We start from the raw sequence: 22,172 nt of genomic DNA on the forward strand, positions 1-22,172 counted from the left end.
TTTTGGTCATATAGCTTAAGGACTATCCATAGCTGATCTAAAGGACATTTAGTGTGATGTTTAAAGCTTTGAGGTCAGGTATGCCCAAATTTTTCGTAAACATGTTTGATTTACCGATAATGGTGGAAGAAGAAAATTTAACTGTTATATTGTTTTTATTTCCTTTGAATGCTCTATTTTTTTCGTTCTCTTTTTTAGCCATATCTATTTTCATAATATCTTCTGTTTTCTTAAACTGGACCAATTTGTACTTTGAGGATAGACTTGCTACATCTATTTAGAAACCAATACCTGGAGGCAGAGGATGTTAATTATTTCTTCTCCTTTCTGAAATTTGTATTGCACTCTAACTCAATCATGTGATTTCTTCACTTTAAACAAGATACATGTAGAGGACTAGTGCAACTGCAATCTTAACTGGCTATTTGTAATAAATTATCATTTTTCTTGTATTCACAGAAAAACTACCTTGATGTGTACCGATTTGAATCATGGGGAGGTTCAGTGATCCCCACGTACAGTTTCGGCCAACAGGTTGGTTTGTGCTCTTTATTTCTATCCAAAAACCAATTTATTATTCTATTTATGACGTTGCAATTAAGCAATGGTGAGGCAAAGCATGCACTTTTTGGTGAGTTCCTCTGAAGTATTTTGATTATCATCTTCCCTATGACAAACTTTATTGTTTCAAGCCATTTCTAAGTAAATTCTATAAAACTTCTATTTTATACGTGCAAATTAAAGAATGAATCTTTTTGTCAAAAATTAAAGAATGAACCTATTGCCTGTGGGGTTGACAGCTGAATTGACATGTAATCTTGATGTGCCCTTTTGTATTCAGACTTGATTCACGATTCTCTTAAGAAGTATGAGTTCTCTTGCACTTTTCTTTCCTTTATTACTTCTGGCAGTGGTAGGTGGCTAGATTCTTTTTTTTTGATGACTGTGGTGTCCGGGCCAACTTTCGTGCACCTCGACTAATTCCACGGGATACCTGCCACCTGCCACCTCCCACCACTAACACATACTTGGTAACTCTGTCCACCAAGGCTAGGATAGATGGGAAGAATCACCTAGTGTTTTTGGTCTCCACTGAGTTTTGAACCTGAGAACCTCAAGGTTCTCAACCACCAGGCCACACCCTTGGGTACGGTAGGTGACTAGATTTGACAAAATTGCCTAAAACATTTCCTTCCTTTCTAGCCCCCCCTCCCCCCTCTTGATCACCATCTCGTCCCTTCTTTTTCTCCAAGGGTGTTAGTAGCAATGAAAGTGGGGCTGTTATGAAGGCTGGTTTGGAAGCCACTAAAACTGGGAAAGCTTATCCAGAATAAGAGTGTTCTCTCCAGCTACTGTCATAGTCTTTTGTTCTGGTTACATCTTTTCGATGTTCATTTCAGGGATTTCGATGTTCCCCTCTCAAAAAATTTAGGAAAATTTGAACATCAGTCCTCCTTTATGAATGTATATGCAGTTTATCTCCTAGCTGCCTCATTGTGAAACTGCTCATCTAGTTTATGCACCAAAACTAAATTTGATATCATTACCTTTATGATCGAGCAGTTAGTGTTGGTGTTGACTGAGCAGGTTGGTGGGCTGTTAGTTGAATCTGCCAGGACTTGAACAGGGGAGGGTTTAATAAATCATTAGATTCAGTGGCTAGTGCTCAACTTTGAGTTGACTGAGGTTGGTCGCTGAAGTTGGGGTGCCTACAAGAGGCCAAAAGGTAGCTCAAGGGGGATAGATATATGATACTTGATAGAGAGGGGGATGATGGGGGAAGAAGATGAAAGTGGAGGCAGTGGTGGGATTAGCGATGGGCCTGTCAGTAGTTTCTTTTTCGATGTTTAGTGATTTTGTTGGCAAAACAGGGTATGACCCGGTACAAAATAATTATACAAGAGTATGCATCACCTATAGGGGGAGAGGGGTTCCCACAATGTCCATCGAATTGTCTAAACAAGTAGATTACATGTGCTTGAGGAAGAGTAAAAGATAATACAATCTGCCTCTCCTGCTGGAGCTTTGCTGTTTCTTTTTATTTTGGGAGTTTTTCTTTTAATTCCCATCTTACCACTCAAAAGTCAATTACATCATGTGCATGCTAGTGATGATAAAATTTCTCTTCATCTTACTTTAATTTGAGTGAGGAACCATTTAAGATTATGGTGGGATATCTTTAGTTGGTTTGGCGTATCTTGGGTGTTGCCAAGTTCAGTGGAAGAGTTGTTATTCAGCTGGAAGAGTGGAGCTAGGAGAAGAAGGCACAAGGCTTGGAATGTTAACCCCCTTGCTTTGATGTGGATCATTTGGAAAGAGATAAATAGGAGAGCTGTTGAAGGGGTGGAGACAAGCTTTTCTCAATTAAGGAGTGGTCTTCGATCCCTTATTTTCTTTTGGTGCACCCATGTTGTTCCTAATTATATAGAGGATTGACTGACTTTTGGAGAAAACCTTATTTTGTAGGTTTCTTCTTTTTGGTATACCTCTTATATATGGCCAAGATGACCTTGTATTATCAATGAAATCTTTTACTTTATCCAAATACAATAAAATGCAGCAACAGTTTGAAGACCTATGCTAAATTTTCAGCTTTAGCTGAGCCAAGGAACTAGTTCTGTTTATTACAAGTTCAGGTTCACAGTAGGCATATAATCTATGAAATTCGGCATATATGCTGACAATCCATTTCTGCCTGCATATTGTAATTCTTGATATTTCTTGATGAAATGGTCCATATTTGCAAATACAACCTTCCATGTTGAGAGATCATATTGGAAATTCTTTCCACTTACATCAGATAATTTACATGCATTCTAGGAAAAACAAAGCTTATGTAAAGAAATGAGTTATTCAGTTATATAGATTGTCTTCTGTTTTCTTGCTGCAAGATGCTTGAACACATGTACCTGTTTGCTGTTGTAAAGTGCAGTTTACACCAACAACTTTGACGCTTGATTCAGGAGTTACAAGACCTCCTCCCCTTTTAAGTGAGGCCGATCTATTGGGTTGTATGGACAAGGTATGGATTCTGTGATGCTAGTTTGTTTTTTCAGAACAGTGTTAACCATGTTTTATGATAAACAGTGTGTTTCATGTGCCTGACATTCAGTACTAATAGGTTTTTCCAGAAAATGATCACATGGATTTTCATCTATTTCCTTATTGTTTTTTCTAATAGGCTGGCATTGGAACAGATGCAACAATGCACGATCATATAAAGAAACTACTTGATCGATTTTATGCAATTAAGGACTCGAACACTCGATTCTCACCAACTAAACTAGTAATATCTTTACTCAACTATATTATTTATTATCTTATGCGTATTTCTTTTTTTTTCTTTATCACTTCTCTGTCTTCTTCCATTTTCTTTTCTCACTTGTGTATATATTGCTTTGATTAGAAATAAGTAAATTTTATATAACCATAGTAAAATTTACTTTGGATAGTGAATACATTAAATAGGGAAAATTCATGTTTCCCTTTCAATCTTTTCTAGAAGTACTTTGTTCTTCCTTTTATGAGAGCTTGTATAGAAGTATCAGTTAGTGGAAGTTGATAACATTTTAGTGTCTATAGAAAGAGAGGGAGTGTCAAATTAAGATATTTATCTTTCTCATTCAGCAGCAATCATGTATTCAGTGCATGTCCCGGTTTTCATACTTCCTACTTTTACTGGTAATAAATGTGTCTCGTGGACACTCCTCCCTTCAATTTCTCTGGTAAAGAAATGATCAACCTTTTACTGGTTTTGTATTAGAGGTTTGAATTACATGCTGCAGGTCCCTTTTCGGTTCAATATGGCATACACCGGCATTATTCTTTGCCCGAATGAATTAGTGAATATCATGCAATACAAAGCATAACTGGAGTTTCACAAACTATATTCATGCACTTGTCACCATCCATGTTTTATTAGTAAACATTTTATTGGAAGTTCCTTTATATATATATATATATATATATATATATATTTATGATAACCGTACGGGCCAGCCACCTTGACTTATTCCATGGGGTACCTCCCACAAGCATAGGTACCGAGTAACTCTGTTCTCGAAAGCTTGTACTAATCAACAGTTAGTTCAGACCACAAAATACTTTTTTCCTCTACCAGCAGACTTGTTTCCATTCTCGGTAATTCACCACTACCCACTAGATCTTCTTCTTGGTCTCTGCCTAAATCTTATAGTTTTCCGGAAGCCTCATTTGTGAATATCAAACTGCAGAACTTCCCAAAAAACTCATCTCAGAACACGGTCTAATGTTTTCTCCCCTGGTCTCTTTATTGGAAGGTGAAATGCTAGAGAGATGAAGACAACATTTGTCATTAAGAAGATTTATGATTTCTTTGATTCTGACTGTTACATTACATCATGTGTAAGTGTAACAAGAAATTCCTCTAGAGTTTGTTTCTCCTTTTGACATGTGTTGCTGTTGCTTCTGTATCTGTAGGATATCAGTGGTTTCAGTTTTGTTCTCTGTCACATTAGGACCAGTAGTGGACCCAAGATTTTGGTCAAGCAGAATCAATTAGGCAACGTAATATTAATAACATGATGGTCGACAATAAGGATTATTGTGTACGACAAAGTGAATTTTGTATGTTTATCTTGCTTCTTTTTCCAATAATGCCCATGAAAACTTTTATTTGAATATATGTATATAGAGGGATAGTCAGCTATAAGACTTAAGTCTTCAATTTTAACTTTTATGTTTTATTCTTTAATTATTAAATAACAGTAACAATTCAGTAATTCTGAAAAACCATAAAGATCAAATAAAATAAAATACTAATTTACTAATACAATAAATAAATAAAAATATAGAACCACACCCAAGGGTGGCCTAGTGGTCAATAAAGTGGTTGAGAACACTGAGGTCTCAGGTTCAAAACTCAGCGAGACAAAAAACACTAGGTGATTCTTCTCTTCTGTCCTAACCTTGGTGGACAGAGTTACTTGGGTACCTGTTGCTAGTGGGAGGTGACATGTCTCCCGTGGAATTAGTCGAGGTGCGCGAAAGCTAGCGGGACACCACGGTCATAAAAAAAATATAGAACTAACCTCACGTTCATGTTTCCCAAAAATAGAAAAGATAACTTTATAACATATAAAGGTATTATAATACATAAAATAAACAGTAAATACACAAGTTTACTCATGCAAGTTAACTTTCAAAGTTATTATTTACAAACAATAAATAATGTAGTGTAAATTGTAATAAAATGTGACAAATAATAAACTTAAGAGAAATTGTGAGACGACAGTTTTAACATATTATTAGTTGAACTAATTTAACATAAAAAAGATAAAAGAAATGAAGCTAATAAACTAAACCAGTATGCTGTGGTACTCCCTTGCACAGTATTGTTCTAACGTAGTACTAACATACCCGTGACTGAAAAATATCAAAATGCATCGTGACTGTGCACAACTAGGCTCGAACGTATGTGCTCACTGATGAAATGACTCTGCTCGGCCACTTACCACTTAGCCATCATTGATGTGTCAAGCGGATTCATTCAGTAATAGATATTCGTTTCAAGTATAATGTACTCATGTAAGTAGCAAAATTTTTCAGCGAAGCGGATTTAGTTGAACTCTCTTATTACAATGTGGGTCGGCCCCTCATTGAGACTGCTTTCCAAAATTGGAAAAATTACAGGAAATAGGCCTGGATGGATGGAAAACAATTTATCTGGTTTGACTTGCTCAATATCTTAAGCTGCTGATATGATGCAGGGATATGACTTTTTTTTCCTTCTAATTTTTCAAATAAACCAATGACATAATGTGAAGCAACTTGTTCAACACTGGTACTTATTACGGATAATAATGGAAGAAAACCTTTTTCCTTATTAGCAAACATAGTCTCTTTCCTTGTCCTTTTTGAGAAAATAAGTTGGTATGTTTGAGCTTTCAATATGCTTGTAAGCTGCCTACTGCTGTTATAGCCTGGGTTTGCTCTCTTCTCTGCTACTGTATGCAGTTCTCTTTGCATCTTCTTCACATTTCTGAATTAATCTCTTAATAAGGAGTTTTCTTAAATCCAGGGGGAAGCACTAGTAATGGGATATGATGATATGGGGTGAGTACTCAGATCTAACTTGTTTTTCTTGTACTCTTATCTCGATTTCATCTTTGAGCTGTCTTTCTTATTCTTTTCTGATGATTATGCAGTTAATAACATATTAAACCGTGTTTCTTTGAAAGTGGGGGGTGGGGGTTGCACCTGGAAAGTTTAATCTTCCAGGCTTTCTATTGTGTTCTACATAAAACCATCTTTTTCCTCACTAGACGGATGAACAACTACAGGGTAATGTTTGTAGCTAATTGACACGGTATTCTATTTCGGAAGTTGTCTTCCTGGGATTAGGTTGTGTGTCATTACTGGCATGCATTTGCAATTATTTTTCCTAAGATTACCTTGTATGTTTCAAAATCAGATGCTGCATAAACATGGTTAGAAACCTTATGTACTGTGCAAGTGAAATTGTTGCCAACTAGCATTCCTTTCATATGGTTCATATATAGTCTCTGGCTTTCTCAGAACCAATGATGGCTTACACTTAACTCAAAGAGTCAAAACTTAGTGCTCAACATTATAGTTGAATTTCCAAAATAGTTAAGGTAAAACTGAGTAGCTGTTCTAGTTGAGTATAGCAGTTCTATGCTTGATATCAGATGCATCTGCTGAAATTTCTCTTGTTCAGATCATTTCACTGAGACTCAAAAAGTATATTGCTCAAACAACCTAATACTTTTTGGTGAATCGTTTTCTTTTTAAGTAGACCAATTGTTATCATGGAAAACATTTGTTCTAAAGTCAATGTGGAATTCAGCTTTAGTGAGTAACCAAGGCATCCTTTTTGGATAGAGGGAGTACCTCTTGAAGTACACAAATATATGCAGAGCTCAAGATATAGATGCCCATTCTGGTAGCAATTAATTGGGATAGCTTGAGTAGTGGAACTGTTTGATCTGATAGATTAGGGACATCTTTTTGGCAAAGGAAGAAGTGACAGCAAATAATGCCCTTCCCTATAAAACATCAAAGATTATGTTACTTATATTTTTCAATTCCCCTCGAACTTCCTGAGGAACAACGGTTGGAATTGGTGTAGCCTGTAGGCAGTTTCTTTGCGGCTAGCTACTGAGTACGTGAAAAATGATGTCAACCCTCCAGTCTCCAAGAAATTAAGATTTAGTTGCAGTGCAGTTGCGGTATGTTAATGCAGATTGTAGTTCATTGGAATTCGGATGTAGGTTAGAAGTCGAGGCAGACATTGGTAGTAGTGCATGTCACTCTAAAAGGGTCTTCCAGTTGAGTAGGGTGTTCTCTCTTTCCTACCCCAAATTCTTCTTGTCTGAGCTAGATAACGACTTCGTAAGCTATCTGAAGGTTACATTCATCAGGCTCTTGAGTTAGAACCACATCATTAGAAGTGTTAATAGACCCTCAAATGAATTGATATGTGATCTGGTGAGCTCTTTAAGGTTTTTCAACTTTCTTTCCAACTTGAATAGAAACAGTGTTCTGCAAACTTCAGAATTGATGGTCAAGCATCATTGAAAGAAAGCAAAGACTAAAAAGATTTCACTAGCTCCATGTCGCATGTTGTGCTAAAGCTATTTGGCATTGTTTTCTTAGCCCAATATTACTTGATAAGAATCACTGTGTTCTCATGTACAGTGAGGCAGGAAGAACTACAGAGTACAGCTTCCAACTTCTGGCCCTAACATTTTTCCTTCAACTTCTCTGATCTATAAAAAATAAAGAGCACGGTGACTTTAAGCCTTGGTGTCAGAGGAATCAGAGAGCTTTCTAGAAAACCATTTATTTGACTGTTAAAACCTAACACATTGTTGCACAAGGTATTTAATAATCATATTTCTTTTCAAAGTTGTTATCTGAACTAAACAAATTTATGGTTCATTTTCCACTATATTAACTTTAGGTGATTAACATTTGTTCATGTTGTCTTCACATTTTTCTTCTAAGCTTGATTGTGTTGTTGCAATGCACTAACATTTATATTATTACATTAAATACTGGCTTGCAATACGTAGGTAACTTACCTTTTTGTTCTTTTCTTTTTCTATTACAGTTATGAACTATGGAAACCATATCTCCGGGCTATGATGGAATGTGATATGAAAGCTGTTAGCATAGGAACCAAGAGAAAGGCTGAGGTTCTAGAAACTTGCTTGCAGCAGATGAAAGCTTGCTTTTCAGATGTAAGTCAATAAAAAAAATCAGAAAATACAGATGCTTTTCAAGATTTTTTAATCTTCTCAGATAAAAAAGAGGAACTTGAACTGTCATCTACTTCACCATATTCACTGCATATTTCATGAATTAAAGAAATTACTAGTTTTCTAACTTGCCATTAAATTGGCCCCACATGCTATCTCTGTAGTTTGATTATGTATGTCCACTTCGTTAGCTCAAACTGTTATAGAAGGGAGAGTTCTGTTGACAACCATGGCCCCTAACCTAGTTGCATATTGTTTCTCCTTAAGGCATGTGAGATACCTATTCCCAATATCAGCTCCAAGATCAAATCGAACAGTGACCTCACCTGCTTTCCAATGATTAAGATGTTAGAAACGGTGATCATTCTGTTTCTTAGAATCTTCAGCATCTCCTGCTGGTGGTCCTACAAAAAGAATTTTGGGATAAGACAAAAGTGTGTAAATCGTAACATAATTATAGCTAGACTTTGTTGGAAATGGGCTTCACTACATTTTTGTTCAGGTGACAAAGGTATGCCTATGCTAAGATAATAATCAGAATGAGACACACTGCTTCTTTGTACCATTAGAGTTCAAGGCACTTTGTTACTTTTTATGTACTCGGAAAAACTTTTTGCAGGCCAGAACAAACAAAGGAAAGCTCCTTGAAGCCATGGCTATCTTCTTTGAAAGGTATGTCTTTTGCTTGCTTTGCTTATGCTCATTCCTTTGATTGCCTGAAAAAATTATGGCTCTGCAGATCAAACAGATCCAGCGGTGGCGAGCAACAAGCAGTTGGAGATGTTGTTCGGAGATGTGGACTTTGTCTAGAGTCAGATATGGTGCTCAGACAAAAGCCGGTAATAGCTTATCTGTTGCATGGAATCATCTATTGGCTAGATTGGGGTATATGAGACAGTTGCATGCTTAAGGATGTGTTATGTCTGATTTGCACTTCTATAGTCAGCTGCTTCTTATTTTGCTAATTAGATTTTTCCTACCTTATGCACATTTTCTGATAAATTTTTCATTTAATGCAGGATGGGAACTTCATGGTTGGTTGTTTGGGTTACCCACAAGTAGGTGCTTTTCCTGTAATTCTGTTCAATAGCTATCGTAGAAATCTTGCACAACTGTTTCTAGGGAGCCTGTAATTCCTGAATCGATAAGACCTGCAAATATAGATTGTCATATTTCATTGTTGAACCTAATTTTATTTACACAACAATTCAGTAGCTGCTTTCAGTCTAGCTGGTTCTCTGCCAAACTTACCTTCTCTTGCAATTCTTGCAAGGCAATCAATCTGAGTTCTATTAGTACCACTTTCTTTGTCAGCATCACGACCTTTGACTACCTCTCCAGTTCCTTAACCAGCTTCTCCAGTTACATCAGCTCCTCCAAAACCACTAGCTCTACGAGCTCCTCCAACTTCACCTCTCGTAACTTATCATCATTGCAAGATCTCCAGATCAAGTCCTAATGATTCATTCTGCATTGGATCAAGCACCTGTTGTGAACTTTTCTTCTAGTCCTCCAATTGCCCTTCGAAAATGGTATTCACTCCACTCTTTAATCCTAACACAGTTATGTCAGTTTGAGTTATTATTGTCTTCTATCACCTTGTTATGGCCGTGTCGTTCTTGTCTTCTGTTAGTATCCTTAAGTCTACAGTGAAACCCTCTCTCATCCAAGATGACGACATGCTATGATTGAGAAAATGTCTGCTTTACATTGTATTGCCACATGGGAAATTGTTACTCTATCTCAAGGTAAACTACTGGTGGCTGTTGGTGGGTTTATGCAATGAAAATTTGCCGAGATGGTAAAAGTGATCGACTTAAGGCACGTTGAGTGGCCAAAGGTTGTACTCAATATTTTGGACTTGACTATAGGGATACATTCTCTCCAGTGGCTAAAATTGCATCTATCCATCTTTTTCTTTCTATGGTGGTTGTTACGGCCTCTTTACCAATTAAACATCTAGAATGTTTTCTCCATGGTGATCTTGAAGATGAAGTATATAGCTGGACCAACCACCAAGTTTTGTTGCTTAGGGGTGTCTTGAGATTTTGTATGCTGGTTATGCTTATCCCTGTATGGTCAAAAGAAGTTAACAAGAGCATGAATTGGTAAGTTAAGTACAATTGCTCAGGAGTTCGGCATGACGCGTAGTGAGGCTAATCATTCTGTGTTCTATCATCATTTTGCTTGAAATTTGTGCATTTATTTGGTGGTTTATGTTGATAACATAGTCATAATAGACAGTGATCAAAATGGTATCACTAAGTTGAAGCAACACCTTTTCAACATTTTTATACGAAGGGTCTAGTCATATTACAATATTTTCTAGGTATTGAGGTGGCCCAATTCATACCAGGCACTGTTCTATCACAACGGAAGTATGCTTTTGATATTTTTAGGGAAACAAAGATTGGCCAATTGTAGGTCTGTTGATACTCCCATGAACCCAAATGACAATTTTCTACTAGGTCAGTTGAATTATCTCACAGTGGCTCGACGTGATATTGCCTTTTCAATAAGCATTATAAGTCTGTTTTCAAGCTCTCCATGTGATACCCATTGAGTTGCCGTTGTCCATATCCTTCGTTATATAGAAACTCGCTATATAAAAACTGCTCCCGCGAAAGAATTACTTTACAAGGATAGAGCATAGTGTGCCCATACAAATGCAGATTGGGAAGTCACCTTCAGATAGACGCTCCACCTTCAGATATGTTTTGATTACTGTGTTGCTCGGACTTTTCAAAAATGTCATCGGGTGCATGTTGGATCCTTCAAAAGTAGTGCATTATTGGAGGATCCGACACCGGTGCGACAACATTTTTGGAGAGTCCGAGCAACTTATTTGATTAGATGTAACTTGGTGTCTTCAAAGCGTAAGAAGCAAAATGTAGTTGGTAGATCTAGTGTGGAAGCAGAATACTAAGCCAGGGTGGTCTAGTTAGAGAAGGGTATTCTCTGTGGCATTGTCACAAAGTTCATAAAGTCAAATGGTCAACTTGCAAATCTATTTACCAAATCTCTTGCCAGTCCCCGAGTTAGTTACATATATACAATAATTTGAGGGGGGCTGTGATATAACAATAAACATATTGTAGAATCAGTATGAATTAATTAGAGATTCTTTTAGAACCTTGACATCCTCCCATTTTAGAATAGGTATACATCGAACAATTAAGCTAAGCTTTCTCTTGTGTTCCTTATACAAGCATGGTTTGTGCGACTTGTATGCACTAGCTTGAAGGAGGAGTGTTGAGAATATTCCATAGATTTTGTAGAATCATGTAGATATGATTAAAGTATGTATATATGGTTTATATTAATTAGAATCAATTAAGGAGGATATTATTTCTTTGAAACTATGTAAACCTTGAAGGCATTTAAACACCCAATAGCTTGAGAGTATGATGAAGCAATCCATTCTCCTATCTTCCTCGATTGTATTACTTCATTTCTCACACCAACCAGGGGCGGATTTACGAAGTATCAAGGGGTGTCACGTGACACTGCTTCGTCGGAAAAATGTACTAAATATGTTTATACAATGAAAAAGGAAAAACTGGTATAAAGGATATATAATTCTGCTGACACTTCTTAAACCAAAAATGGTGTTTAGCTCAATTGGTTTGGTGCTGCTATTCCATAGCTTAGGTTGTCTTCAAACCTAGATAGATAATTTGTGAAATCCACTAAATAAAAGTGATCGTTTGGCTTTGCATAGAAAAAAAATAGTACTATTATTTTTAATGTAGTTATTTGAATATATTTTAAAAAAAGAAAATTAATCGAGAAAAGTGATACTCCCTCTGTCCCAATTTATGTGACTTACTTTCTTTTTTAGTCAGTTCCAAAAAGAATGACACTTTCTATATAAAGTAACAATTTAACTATAAAATGTCTATTTTACCCTTAATGAAATGATTTACAGCCACAAGTTTCTATCATTCATTTTGGACCACAAGTTTTAAAAGTCTTCCTTTCTTTCTTAAACTCCGTGCCGAGTCAAACTACCTCACATAAAATGGGACGGAGTAATATTTTTAAATTTTATTTTTTTAGAAAAGGTATAGTTCAATAAGTGTATTGTGTTTTATTTATATTTTATTCCTTTTTTAATATGATATTACATTATTTTATTTATTGTTTCTCATTTTAAAAGGTGACACTGCTGACGAAAAATAATGCGTACGCCACTGAAACCAACCAACCATTTGTATCTCTTAGGATCACTAAGAGGTTCCCCTTGCCCTAGGATAAGCTTAGCATTTAGATCCATGAGAGTATCAATGGGTCTACAATCTTGTCATTCATGTCCCTTTCAGAATGTCTAGCGCGTACTTACGTTGTGAGATGAAAATTCCTTATTTGGACTAAGCGACTTCAATGCCTATGAAATACTTCAATCTGCCTAGATCCTTAGTTTGGAAGTGTTGTAATTTAGTTATATCATCCTAATCATTGCCTGTGATAACTATAACATCAACATATACATCCTAATAAATGCACAGATTTACAGCAGTATGTAAATAAAATATGACATGATTAGCCTCATCATTCCAAACTCTTGAATAATTGTGTTGAATTTGCCAAACCATGCTCGATGACTATTTCAAACCGTATATAGACCAACATAACCGGCACACCCCCCTCGAGCAACTTAATCATAAGATTGCTCCATCATATATGCTTCATCCTCAGGATCACCATAATCAAGTCTAAAGATTTGCTTATAACCCTTGACAACCAAACATGCCTTTAGTCAGATCAATCTGCCATCAGGGCCAACCTTTATCGTGTATGCATACTGAAAATTGACTGTTGATTTCTAGGTGTCAAAGAAACAAGCTTCCAAGTACCTTCTAAAAAAAAACAAGCTCCCAAGTACCATTAGAGTGTAAAATAGCCATCTCATCAATCATACTTGTCGTCTTCCTGGATGGGACAGAGCTTCATCTATAGTCAGGAATAAAAATATATGGAAGTGATCAGTTACCCTTATCTCAAAAAAAATAAATAGATGGAAGTGATGACACATAGGCATAGTAAGATAATAACAAGCGATGATAACTCAGATAGGTATAATTAGGATTACGAATAAAATGAGTACCACATTGAGTAGCAATAGAGGACTCAGTGAGGGAGACAAGTCTGCAACTGGCAAGAGATCTGGTGTCGAGCGTGAGTTGTCTGGACCAGATGAGGAGTGTGAATGTCTGTGATAAGTTAAGACTGGTGGAGCTGTAGGAGATGAAATGGTAATTCTTCAGAAATCTCTAGGTGTTCAGAAGAAGAGGGTATGAAGTACAGTTGAGTTTAAAAAAAGTTGACGTCGGCAACATGCGGTACCATCACAGATCAGGCAAGGAACATCGATTTCCTTTTTTCTATCTTTAATTACCTAGAAATGCTTCCTGAACTTATCCAAGATAAGTAGATACGTATATAGACGCTAATCTGAAACTTAGATTGTACTTCTATACCATTTTTTTTATGACAAGGGAAACCCGCAACCGCTACCCTTTGGGTGCGCATAGGGTAAAACCCCTACTCCTATGCAATAGCTTACAAACCACATAGGAGAGGTAACCCGCACTAGGCAAGCTCGGTACGCTCGACCCAAAAGGCAAACCCCTTGCTTTCGTTGGCAAGGGTTTCGAACTTGAGACCTCCAACATGGAAGTCCCAAGCCCAAACCACTGGATCACCCCGAAGGGTCAACTGTACTTGTACACCATTTACATATCCAAATCTTGCTTTGTAAAGTTAGTCAACTGAGAAATCACATTATTTAGTTGAAATATGTCATTTCTGTATAAATCACGAGCTTTTTCCCAAATTAAAAAGCAAGTTTAGAATGGATGAAACAAGAGCATCAATTTCGTATCAATCAACTTTCACAAGAGGTTATTGTAAGGATTTTAGACTGTGATTCATAAACGATCTATCATGAAATCCTACCAGGTATTCATATTTGTTGGAACTTAATGATTTTCACGTACACATACAACATCAGTAATTCAGTCAAGACTACATACCCGAATTGGCCATAACTTGTTGAATCTCGACTTGAATTGAGCGGAAGCACTTGATTTTGTCTTCTTGAGAAAACCAGTTTTTCTCTATCGTTTCCTTTCTGTAGTTCTTTCAGAATACTGTAGATGGAATAGGTTATTCTCTTTTAATAGGCAGAGAGAGGGACCAAGTGGTTAATTCCCACTATCCATCAAAGTGGGTGTTAGAATAGAAATATGAATAGAATTGTATATATTGTCCTACTTGGAATAGGATTATAATATAGCTTCTATAAATATGACTTATTGTACTCCCTCCGTTTCAAAAAGAGTGACCTGGTTTGACTTGGCACGGAGTTTTAGAAAATAAAGAAGACTTTTGAATCTTGTGGTCCTAAATTAAAGTTATGTCAAATGAACTAAATTGCCCTTCAATCTTGTGGCTTTAAACATTCCACGTGGAAAGCTGAAATTAAAATGTTACCAAAAAAAGAAAGAGGTCATTCTTTTTGAAACAGACCAAAAAGGAAAGGAGGTCATTCTTTTTGAAACGGAGGGAGTAATAATGTAGAATACACTATTTCAATAATATTTTTCTCGTTTATTTTTTCACAGTGGGTACTAGGAGGTTTTATAAAATAACTCCCTAATTATAAAATCAAGAGTTTAGCAATTATTTACTAAATCAAATAACTGTTTGTGTGGGACAAAACTAACAGTTACACAATTGAGCATCAACCTTTTCCCTATTCTTCCTAAACTTTCTCATCAATATTCGTGGCTTGTTTGATCTAGTGATCTTGAACGCCTTGTACTTTGCGCCATAATTGAACAGACGAAGATCAAGATAGACAATTTGCACTATCTTTCAAGGGTTCTATGGTGATTATTTGGTTCAAGTTGCTGGATCCCATGTTTATAGAACCAAAAATATCCAATCTGACTAACATTCTGATGAACCAAAGAAGTTTCAACACAAAATTGAACTATTTGACAAAGTAGCTTTAGATCAATGAAGATATAATTACCAATGTGCCCAACAATATCAGAAAATTGGCTAGGACTGGCTGGAAATCCCGAAACTTCACTGAAAAGTGACTGACAGTTTTTGACAAAGGGTTTCGGTGACCGAAACTGAGAGGAAATTGGATGGATAGAGTCAGGATAAAGAGGCGATACTCAGAAGAAGAATCTCGCTGGAAGGTGGCAGGAAATTGTACTCGGAGTGTGAACTGGCTTGCTGCCAGAGACTGGAGATCAGTTGGTGCATGGAGGCACGTTAGACATATTTTTCAGCTGGGTTTTGGTCTTCTATTGGTGACATTGGTTTTTGCCCAACACCAATTACCAAAAGACAATTATTCGGACAGCCTTTGCGATTGGTCTTCTATTGGTGACATTGGTCTTCTATTGATCTTTTTTCTTTTGATGATACTAGTGATTGCACAACAAATAGTTTAGCACAAATGCTCTAATTCCATGTGAAATGATAAAACAAGGAGGATAAAGCTGAAGTTGATTATTCCCTCAATCACCTTGGTTTAAATAGTAATTGTGCAAGTGCTAATATTTTAGCTACCTAATATCAGGAAAGAATCAATATAATTAGTTCTAACAGTCCCCACTTGATACTGTGTCATTACAATATTCTCAACACTTCCCATTCTAAATGTCGAGATTCTATTCACATGATATGTTAAGATTATCTGGTGATTTATTATATTTTGATATGATTTGATTGATTCATACAGTGCAGAAATGTTGTCTGGCTACCTGGATCTGTCTCAGAAGCTTCTGTTACTGAGAATACGTGCACTAGCTGCAGTCCAGGTTGCTTCTTGGAATTCTTCTTATCTCGTACTGGATTGGGTACCCTTTTTACATCTTTTTCCATATTTGGTTTCCTGATTTCTGAATATGACTTTCAGGACCTGTTTTCAAGATTCAGTTTAAATTTCGACGACTGGAAATACCGCCAAATTACAGTGTTCAACATTTAGGTACGCTGGAGAATAGGACTGTTTTGTGATCTAGTTTAAGTCTTACTGAGAAACCCTATCCCTTTTTATTGTCCAATGGAACATTAAATAGTAAAAAATATTTTTTCCTTCAACAAATATGAATAAAGAAGTACAAGGTGTGGTGGCTCCCTTTCTCAATATCTTGTCTTGGGTGTTTTATCTTCTGACTTCATTTCCAATTATTTAACAAAACTAATCTTTTCTTTATGTTGAACATATATTTTAAGAACTCTCAAATACTAATGGTGAAGTCTGAATGGTGAATATGCTCCAAGATAATGTACAAAATGGAATTCAAAGTCACGAAAATAATTATTTGCAAATTGCAATCCACCTTTTCTTTTCTGTGTGCAACATTTGTGATAAACTGTTAAAGTTGGTCAAATCTTCTCCGAGTTTAAATACTTTACAGTTTGGTGGGTGTTGAAGGTTGGCGGGACTTCAGATTGGGTAGTGACAGCAAGGGAGATGTGGAGGCATTACCAAAATGAACTTTTTTTGCTTAACTTTCCAAGAGCTACACAAAGTTGAATGATACTACTGTGGTGTCATTGCTGACAGCACAACTGAGTTGGACATTGTTAATTTCAAAAATAAACTAGAAATATTTCTTGGTGCTACTATATAAGATTGTGTTTTCTTTTCAATGGTACAAAGGGAGGGTAAACTAAAAATAGGAGAGGAGACTTTGACAGAAGAGTAAATTGTCACATGCTGCAAGGAATTGTCTTTTAGCATAGAAGGAATACAAAGTCTTCAAAATAATATTGCTATTACTAGTTTAATTTATGTAAGTGCATCAACACAATTTATTGTTGCCTGTAGGCGGTAGATAATGCAGTAATATAGCCGTGCATTGTTTATAAATCTTGTCAGGTTGCATTGGTGGCTGTGATGATATTCTTAGGCAGCTTGTAGAAATTTGCGGAACTGGTTCTCGCAATAATTCCAACACTTCAGGTATGTAAGGGACACCCATGTAGTGCTTTTTTGCTTTAATGTAATTTCATCTCCAATTTCGATAGTTTGCTTTTCTTTTTGAGGCAGTATTTAAGTTCCATAAAACAATGGTTTGTTTTCTATAAGAGAACATGCATTTTATTTTCTTCCAAAAAATAATTGGAAAACAAAATGGAAAAAGTGAACTCCGTTGTTTTGGAAGAAAAAGGAAGTGTATTGCGGTTTTCTTTTTGTTGAAATGGAACACTCCGCAAAAGCTGAAATCCATTTGCATTATTGCCCAAGTGAATTATTATCTAGATTGATTGTTTCCCCTTCAATCGATAAATGTTCTATTTGAAATACGATTAGAGGCAGTCTCTGTCATCTGGTTGGTATTATTCTAATTAAATTTCACCCTTATGAAAACTCAAAAAAAATTCTTTTAGTGGTTTAGTGATATATTTTTTTTTTCAAAAAATAAACCCAAAGTGATTGATGGAAAAAATCCTTGTTATAGAATGTATATAGACTTAATCTTAGTAATATACATAGCTATATATAGGCAGCAGATTTATAGGGATCACTGCAGATCTGTAGGAATCACTCTTTATTTCTTTCCTTAGTTAGCACCTTATGTATTGTATTTATTCACTGTTCACCTACTGGAATAAGATAAGATCTTCCATTCAATTACATGGTATCAGAGCCAATAGGCTCGTGTCGTTTTGGCTGTGTTACGGAAGAAGTTTGGATTTCTATTCCACTGATTTAAAGTGGTCAGTCATCACCACCACAGAAGGAGGCGGAGTATATTTTCCAGCCAAACCAGTCTTCACTGGCATCTGGTTGTGAAGCGAGTGGCTGTCACGCACAGGTCATACAGTCTTTTGTTCATCACGGGCCGGCACGTGAAGGTGCGTGTCTGGCTGAATCGATTGGGTTTTAATTTACGGCATCGACACGTATTTCTGGTGAATCTCAGGTCTGTTCTGGTGTTAAAATAGATCTGGAAAGTCTGTTCGGTCACTTCTCAGGTCTGTTTTGGTGTTAAAATACGATCTGGAAAGTTTGTTCGTCACTCCCTGGTTCGTTTCTATTCTGCTACACTGAATCTGGTCTGTACTTTGTGGTTCTGTGGCTGCTAGCTTCTACTTCAGATCAGATAATTGGTGTTGTTTGGTCATAAGCTGCGGTTCAGAATTTCTTTCTCTGAACTACTTGCTTGGGTATTTGATTGTTCATTACTTGCTCTTGTCTACTGGTAAAGTACTCAGATTCTTCATTTTGGGTGAATAATTGGTTTCTTAGTTGATAAAATCATTTTTTAGAATTTGTTCAACAGTGTTTGTGGGGTCACATACATGCTTCTGGTTATATTTTCTGTTGATAAGTTCTTGTGCTGCTAAAATATTTGGAGAGAATGACTGAAATTGTGGCTCCTATGTTTTCGGATAAAAGAACTTTGGTTTCGGCGGAAGAGTTTGCAAAATTCTCACAATATCAAAAAATTACAAAAAGAATCTATTTCAGCTACTACCCTTGTTGAGTCAGGAAAAGCATGTCTTATATCCTCTTCGAATAAATGGGTGATCGATTCAGGTGCCACAGATCACATGACAGGTAATCCTAATATATATTCTAGCTTTCGATCACACGGAGCACTCTCTCCTGTGACGGTTGCTGATGGTTCAATCTGTAATATTATAGGATCTGGGACTGTAAAACCAACTTCTTCCATTACCTTGTCATCTGTATTAGGTCTACCAAAGTTAGCCTTTAATTTGATGTCTGTTAGTAAGCTTACCAGAGACCTAAACTGTTATATCTCTTTCTTTCCCGATCATTGTTTGTTTCGTGATCTGAAGACAAATAAAGTTATTGGTAAAGGACATGTATCCGATAGTCTCTACATTCTTGATGAATATTGGGAGCCTCGATTTGCTACCTACTCTTGTGTCGTGTCTCCATTTGAGGCACATTGTCGATTAGGACATCCTTCTTTGCCTATGTTGAAGAAGCTTTGTCCTCAGTTTCAGAATATTCCTTCACTAGATTGTGAGTCGTGTCAATTTGCCAAACACCATCGTAGCTCAACAAAACCAAGGGTTAATAAGCGGGTGGAGTCAATTTTTGAGTTAGTTCATTCAGATGTTTGGGGACCATGTCCTGTTGTTTCCAAAACCGGACATAAGTATTTTGTCACATTTGTGGATGATTTCTCTCGAATGACTTGGATTTATTTTATGAAGAGTCGTTCTGAAGTGTTTACTCACTTTTGTGCTTTTTGTGCTGAAGTCAAAACTCAGTTCAATACTTCAGTGCGTATTCTAAGGAGTGATAATGCTAAAGAATATATGTCAGAATTGTTTCAGTCCTACATGAGACAACATGGTATTCTCCATCAAACTTCATGTGTTGATACACCCTCTCAAAATGGAGTTGCTGAGAGAAAGAATAGGCACCTACTTGAGACAGCTCGAGCACTTTTGTTCCAAATGAAGGTTCCTAAACAATTTTGGGCTGATGCAGTCTCTACAGCTTGTTTTTTGATTAATCGCATGCCATCGACTGTTCTTGTTGGTAATGTGCCTTACAATGTTCTTTTTCCAAACAAGTCACTATTTCCGGTGGAGCCTAAGGTATTTGGAAGCACGTGTTATGTTCGAGATGTTCGGCCATCTGTTACCAAGTTGGACCCTAAGGCATTGAAGTGTGTTTTCTTGGGTTATTCACGCCTTCAGAAGGGGTATCGATGTTATTCTGCAGAGCTTGGTAAATACGTGGTGTCAAATGATGTGGTATTTTCAGAGACTACACCATTCTTCTATGCACCTCCTATTTCTACAACTCAAGAGGAGGAAGATGAGTGGTTAGTCTATCAGGTTACTCGTGTTGTGAAAGAACAATCAAATAATGTTCTTCAATCTCCTAGCTCCCCTATTGAGCACCAATTGACTATTGGACCTATAACTTCTGCTCCAGCAAGACCACCAATTGTTCAAGTTTATTCGAGGAGACGAGAGATCGATGATACATGTTCTGCACCGGTTCCTCTGTTATCAAATCTTTCTTCACCCGATACTTCAGAGAATTTGGATCTCCCTATTGCTCTTCGCAAAGGTAAAAGGACTTGTCAATCCACATATCCCATTGTTAATTTTGTTTCCTATGACCGTTTATCCTCTATGTCGAGGTCCTTGGTTGCTTCTTTAGACTCCATCTCTATACCCAAAACAGTGAAGGAAGCTTTGAACCATCCTGGATGGTATGATGCGATGCTTGAGGAAATACATGCCTTAGAGGAAAATCACACGTGGGATTTGGTGGATTTACCTAGCACGAAGAAACCAGTGGGATGTAAGTGGGTGTTCACAGTTAAAGTTAATCCAGATGGTTCTGTGGCAAGACTTAAGGCTAGGCTTGTGGCTAAAGGGTATGCTCAAACTTATGGAGTGGATTATTCAGACACTTTCTCTCCGGTTGCGAAACTTACTTCTGTCCGCTTGTTCATTTCTCTAGCTGCTTCTGCGAATTGGCCTTTACATCAGTTGGATATCAAAAATGCATTCCTTCATGGTGATCTTCAAGAGGAAGTATATATGGAGCAACCACCTGGTTTTGTTGCTCAGGGGGAGTATGGGAGAGTCTGTTATTTGAAGAAGTCCTTGTATGGCTTGAAACAGAGTCCCCGAGCTTGGTTTGGGAAGTTTAGTGAGGTAGTCCTGGAGTTTGGGATGAAAATGAGCAAATGTGATCACTCAGTCTTCTATCGACAATCAACAGTTGGCACTATCCTGCTGGTTGTGTATGTTGATGACATTGTCATCACAGGAAGTGATTATGCAGGGATCTCTTCCCTCAAATCCTTCCTGCATACTAGGTTTCATACGAAAGACTTGGGTCAGTTGAAGTACTTTTTGGGTATAGAGGTAAATAGAAACAAGAAGGGAATTCTTTTGTCTCAGAGAAAGTATATTCTTGATCTTCTTGCAGACACTGGAAAGTTGGCAGCTAAACCTTGCAGTACTCCAATGGTTCCCAATGTGCAGCTTATGAAAGATGACGGCGACCCCTTTGATGATCCTGAGAGATACAGGAGGTTAGTTGGAAAGTTAAACTACCTTGTTGTGACTCGTCCAGACATTGCTTTTGCAGTAAGTGTTGTTAGCCAGTTCATGTCCTCACCTACAGTCAAACACTGGGCAGCTTTGGAACAGATTTTATGTTACTTGAAAGGAGCCCCGGGTCTTGGGATATTATATAGCAATCACGGTCATACTCGTGTTGAGTGTTTTGCAGATGCTGACTATGCTGGATCCAAAATTGATAGGAGATCGACTACAGGCTATTGTGTCTTTGTTGGAGGAAACCTAGTGTCATGGAGGAGTAAGAAGCAAAGTGTTGTATCTCGATCCAGTGCAGAATCTGAGTATAGAGCTATGTCACAGTCTACATGTGAGATTATGTGGATATATCATCTTCTAACTGAAATTGGGTTGGAATATCATACACCAGCAAAACTTTGGTGTGATAATCAAGCTGCCTTGCATATTGCCTCAAATCCGGTGTATCATGAAAGAACTAAACACATTGAGGTTGACTGTCATTTTATTCGTGAGAAGATTCAGGAAAACTTGATTTCCACGGGCTACGTGAAGACAGGAGAGCAAGTAGCTGATTTGCTCACAAAGGCGTTGAATGGAACTCGAGTTGATTATCTTTGTAACAAGCTGGGCATGATCAACATATATGCTCCAGCTTGAGGGGGAGTGTTATAGAATGTATATAGACTTAATCTTAGTAATATACATAGCTATATATAGGCAGCAGATTTATAGGGATCACTGCAGATCTGTAGGAATCACTCTTTATTTCTTTCCTTAGTTAGCACCTTATGTATTGTATTTATTCACTGTTCACCTACTGGAATAAGATAA

The 22,172-nt window shown here is 37.0% G+C and overlaps 1 protein-coding gene across 1 annotated transcript in view; it reads left to right on the top strand.

Moving 5' to 3' along the window:
* The window catches only part of LOC102584797 (DNA topoisomerase 3-alpha), a 63,126-nt gene that overhangs the window by 33,684 nt on the left and 7,270 nt on the right, over nt 1-22,172 (top strand). Inside the window, exons 11-21 of the mRNA XM_006341681.2 lie at nt 460-534; nt 2,933-3,022; nt 3,182-3,286; nt 6,059-6,093; nt 8,114-8,243; nt 8,881-8,933; nt 9,001-9,100; nt 9,281-9,319; nt 16,024-16,102; nt 16,201-16,272; nt 17,170-17,253. Of these exons, the coding sequence (XP_006341743.1) occupies nt 460-534; nt 2,933-3,022; nt 3,182-3,286; nt 6,059-6,093; nt 8,114-8,243; nt 8,881-8,933; nt 9,001-9,100; nt 9,281-9,319; nt 16,024-16,102; nt 16,201-16,272; nt 17,170-17,253 (862 nt within the window). The remainder of the gene's footprint in view (nt 1-459; nt 535-2,932; nt 3,023-3,181; nt 3,287-6,058; nt 6,094-8,113; nt 8,244-8,880; nt 8,934-9,000; nt 9,101-9,280; nt 9,320-16,023; nt 16,103-16,200; nt 16,273-17,169; nt 17,254-22,172) is intronic.

The sequence above is a fragment of the Solanum tuberosum genome, unplaced genomic scaffold (genome assembly GCF_000226075.1).
Source record: "Solanum tuberosum cultivar DM 1-3 516 R44 unplaced genomic scaffold, SolTub_3.0 scf00027, whole genome shotgun sequence".
In the NCBI taxonomy this organism is placed as follows: Eukaryota; Viridiplantae; Streptophyta; class Magnoliopsida; order Solanales; family Solanaceae; genus Solanum; species Solanum tuberosum.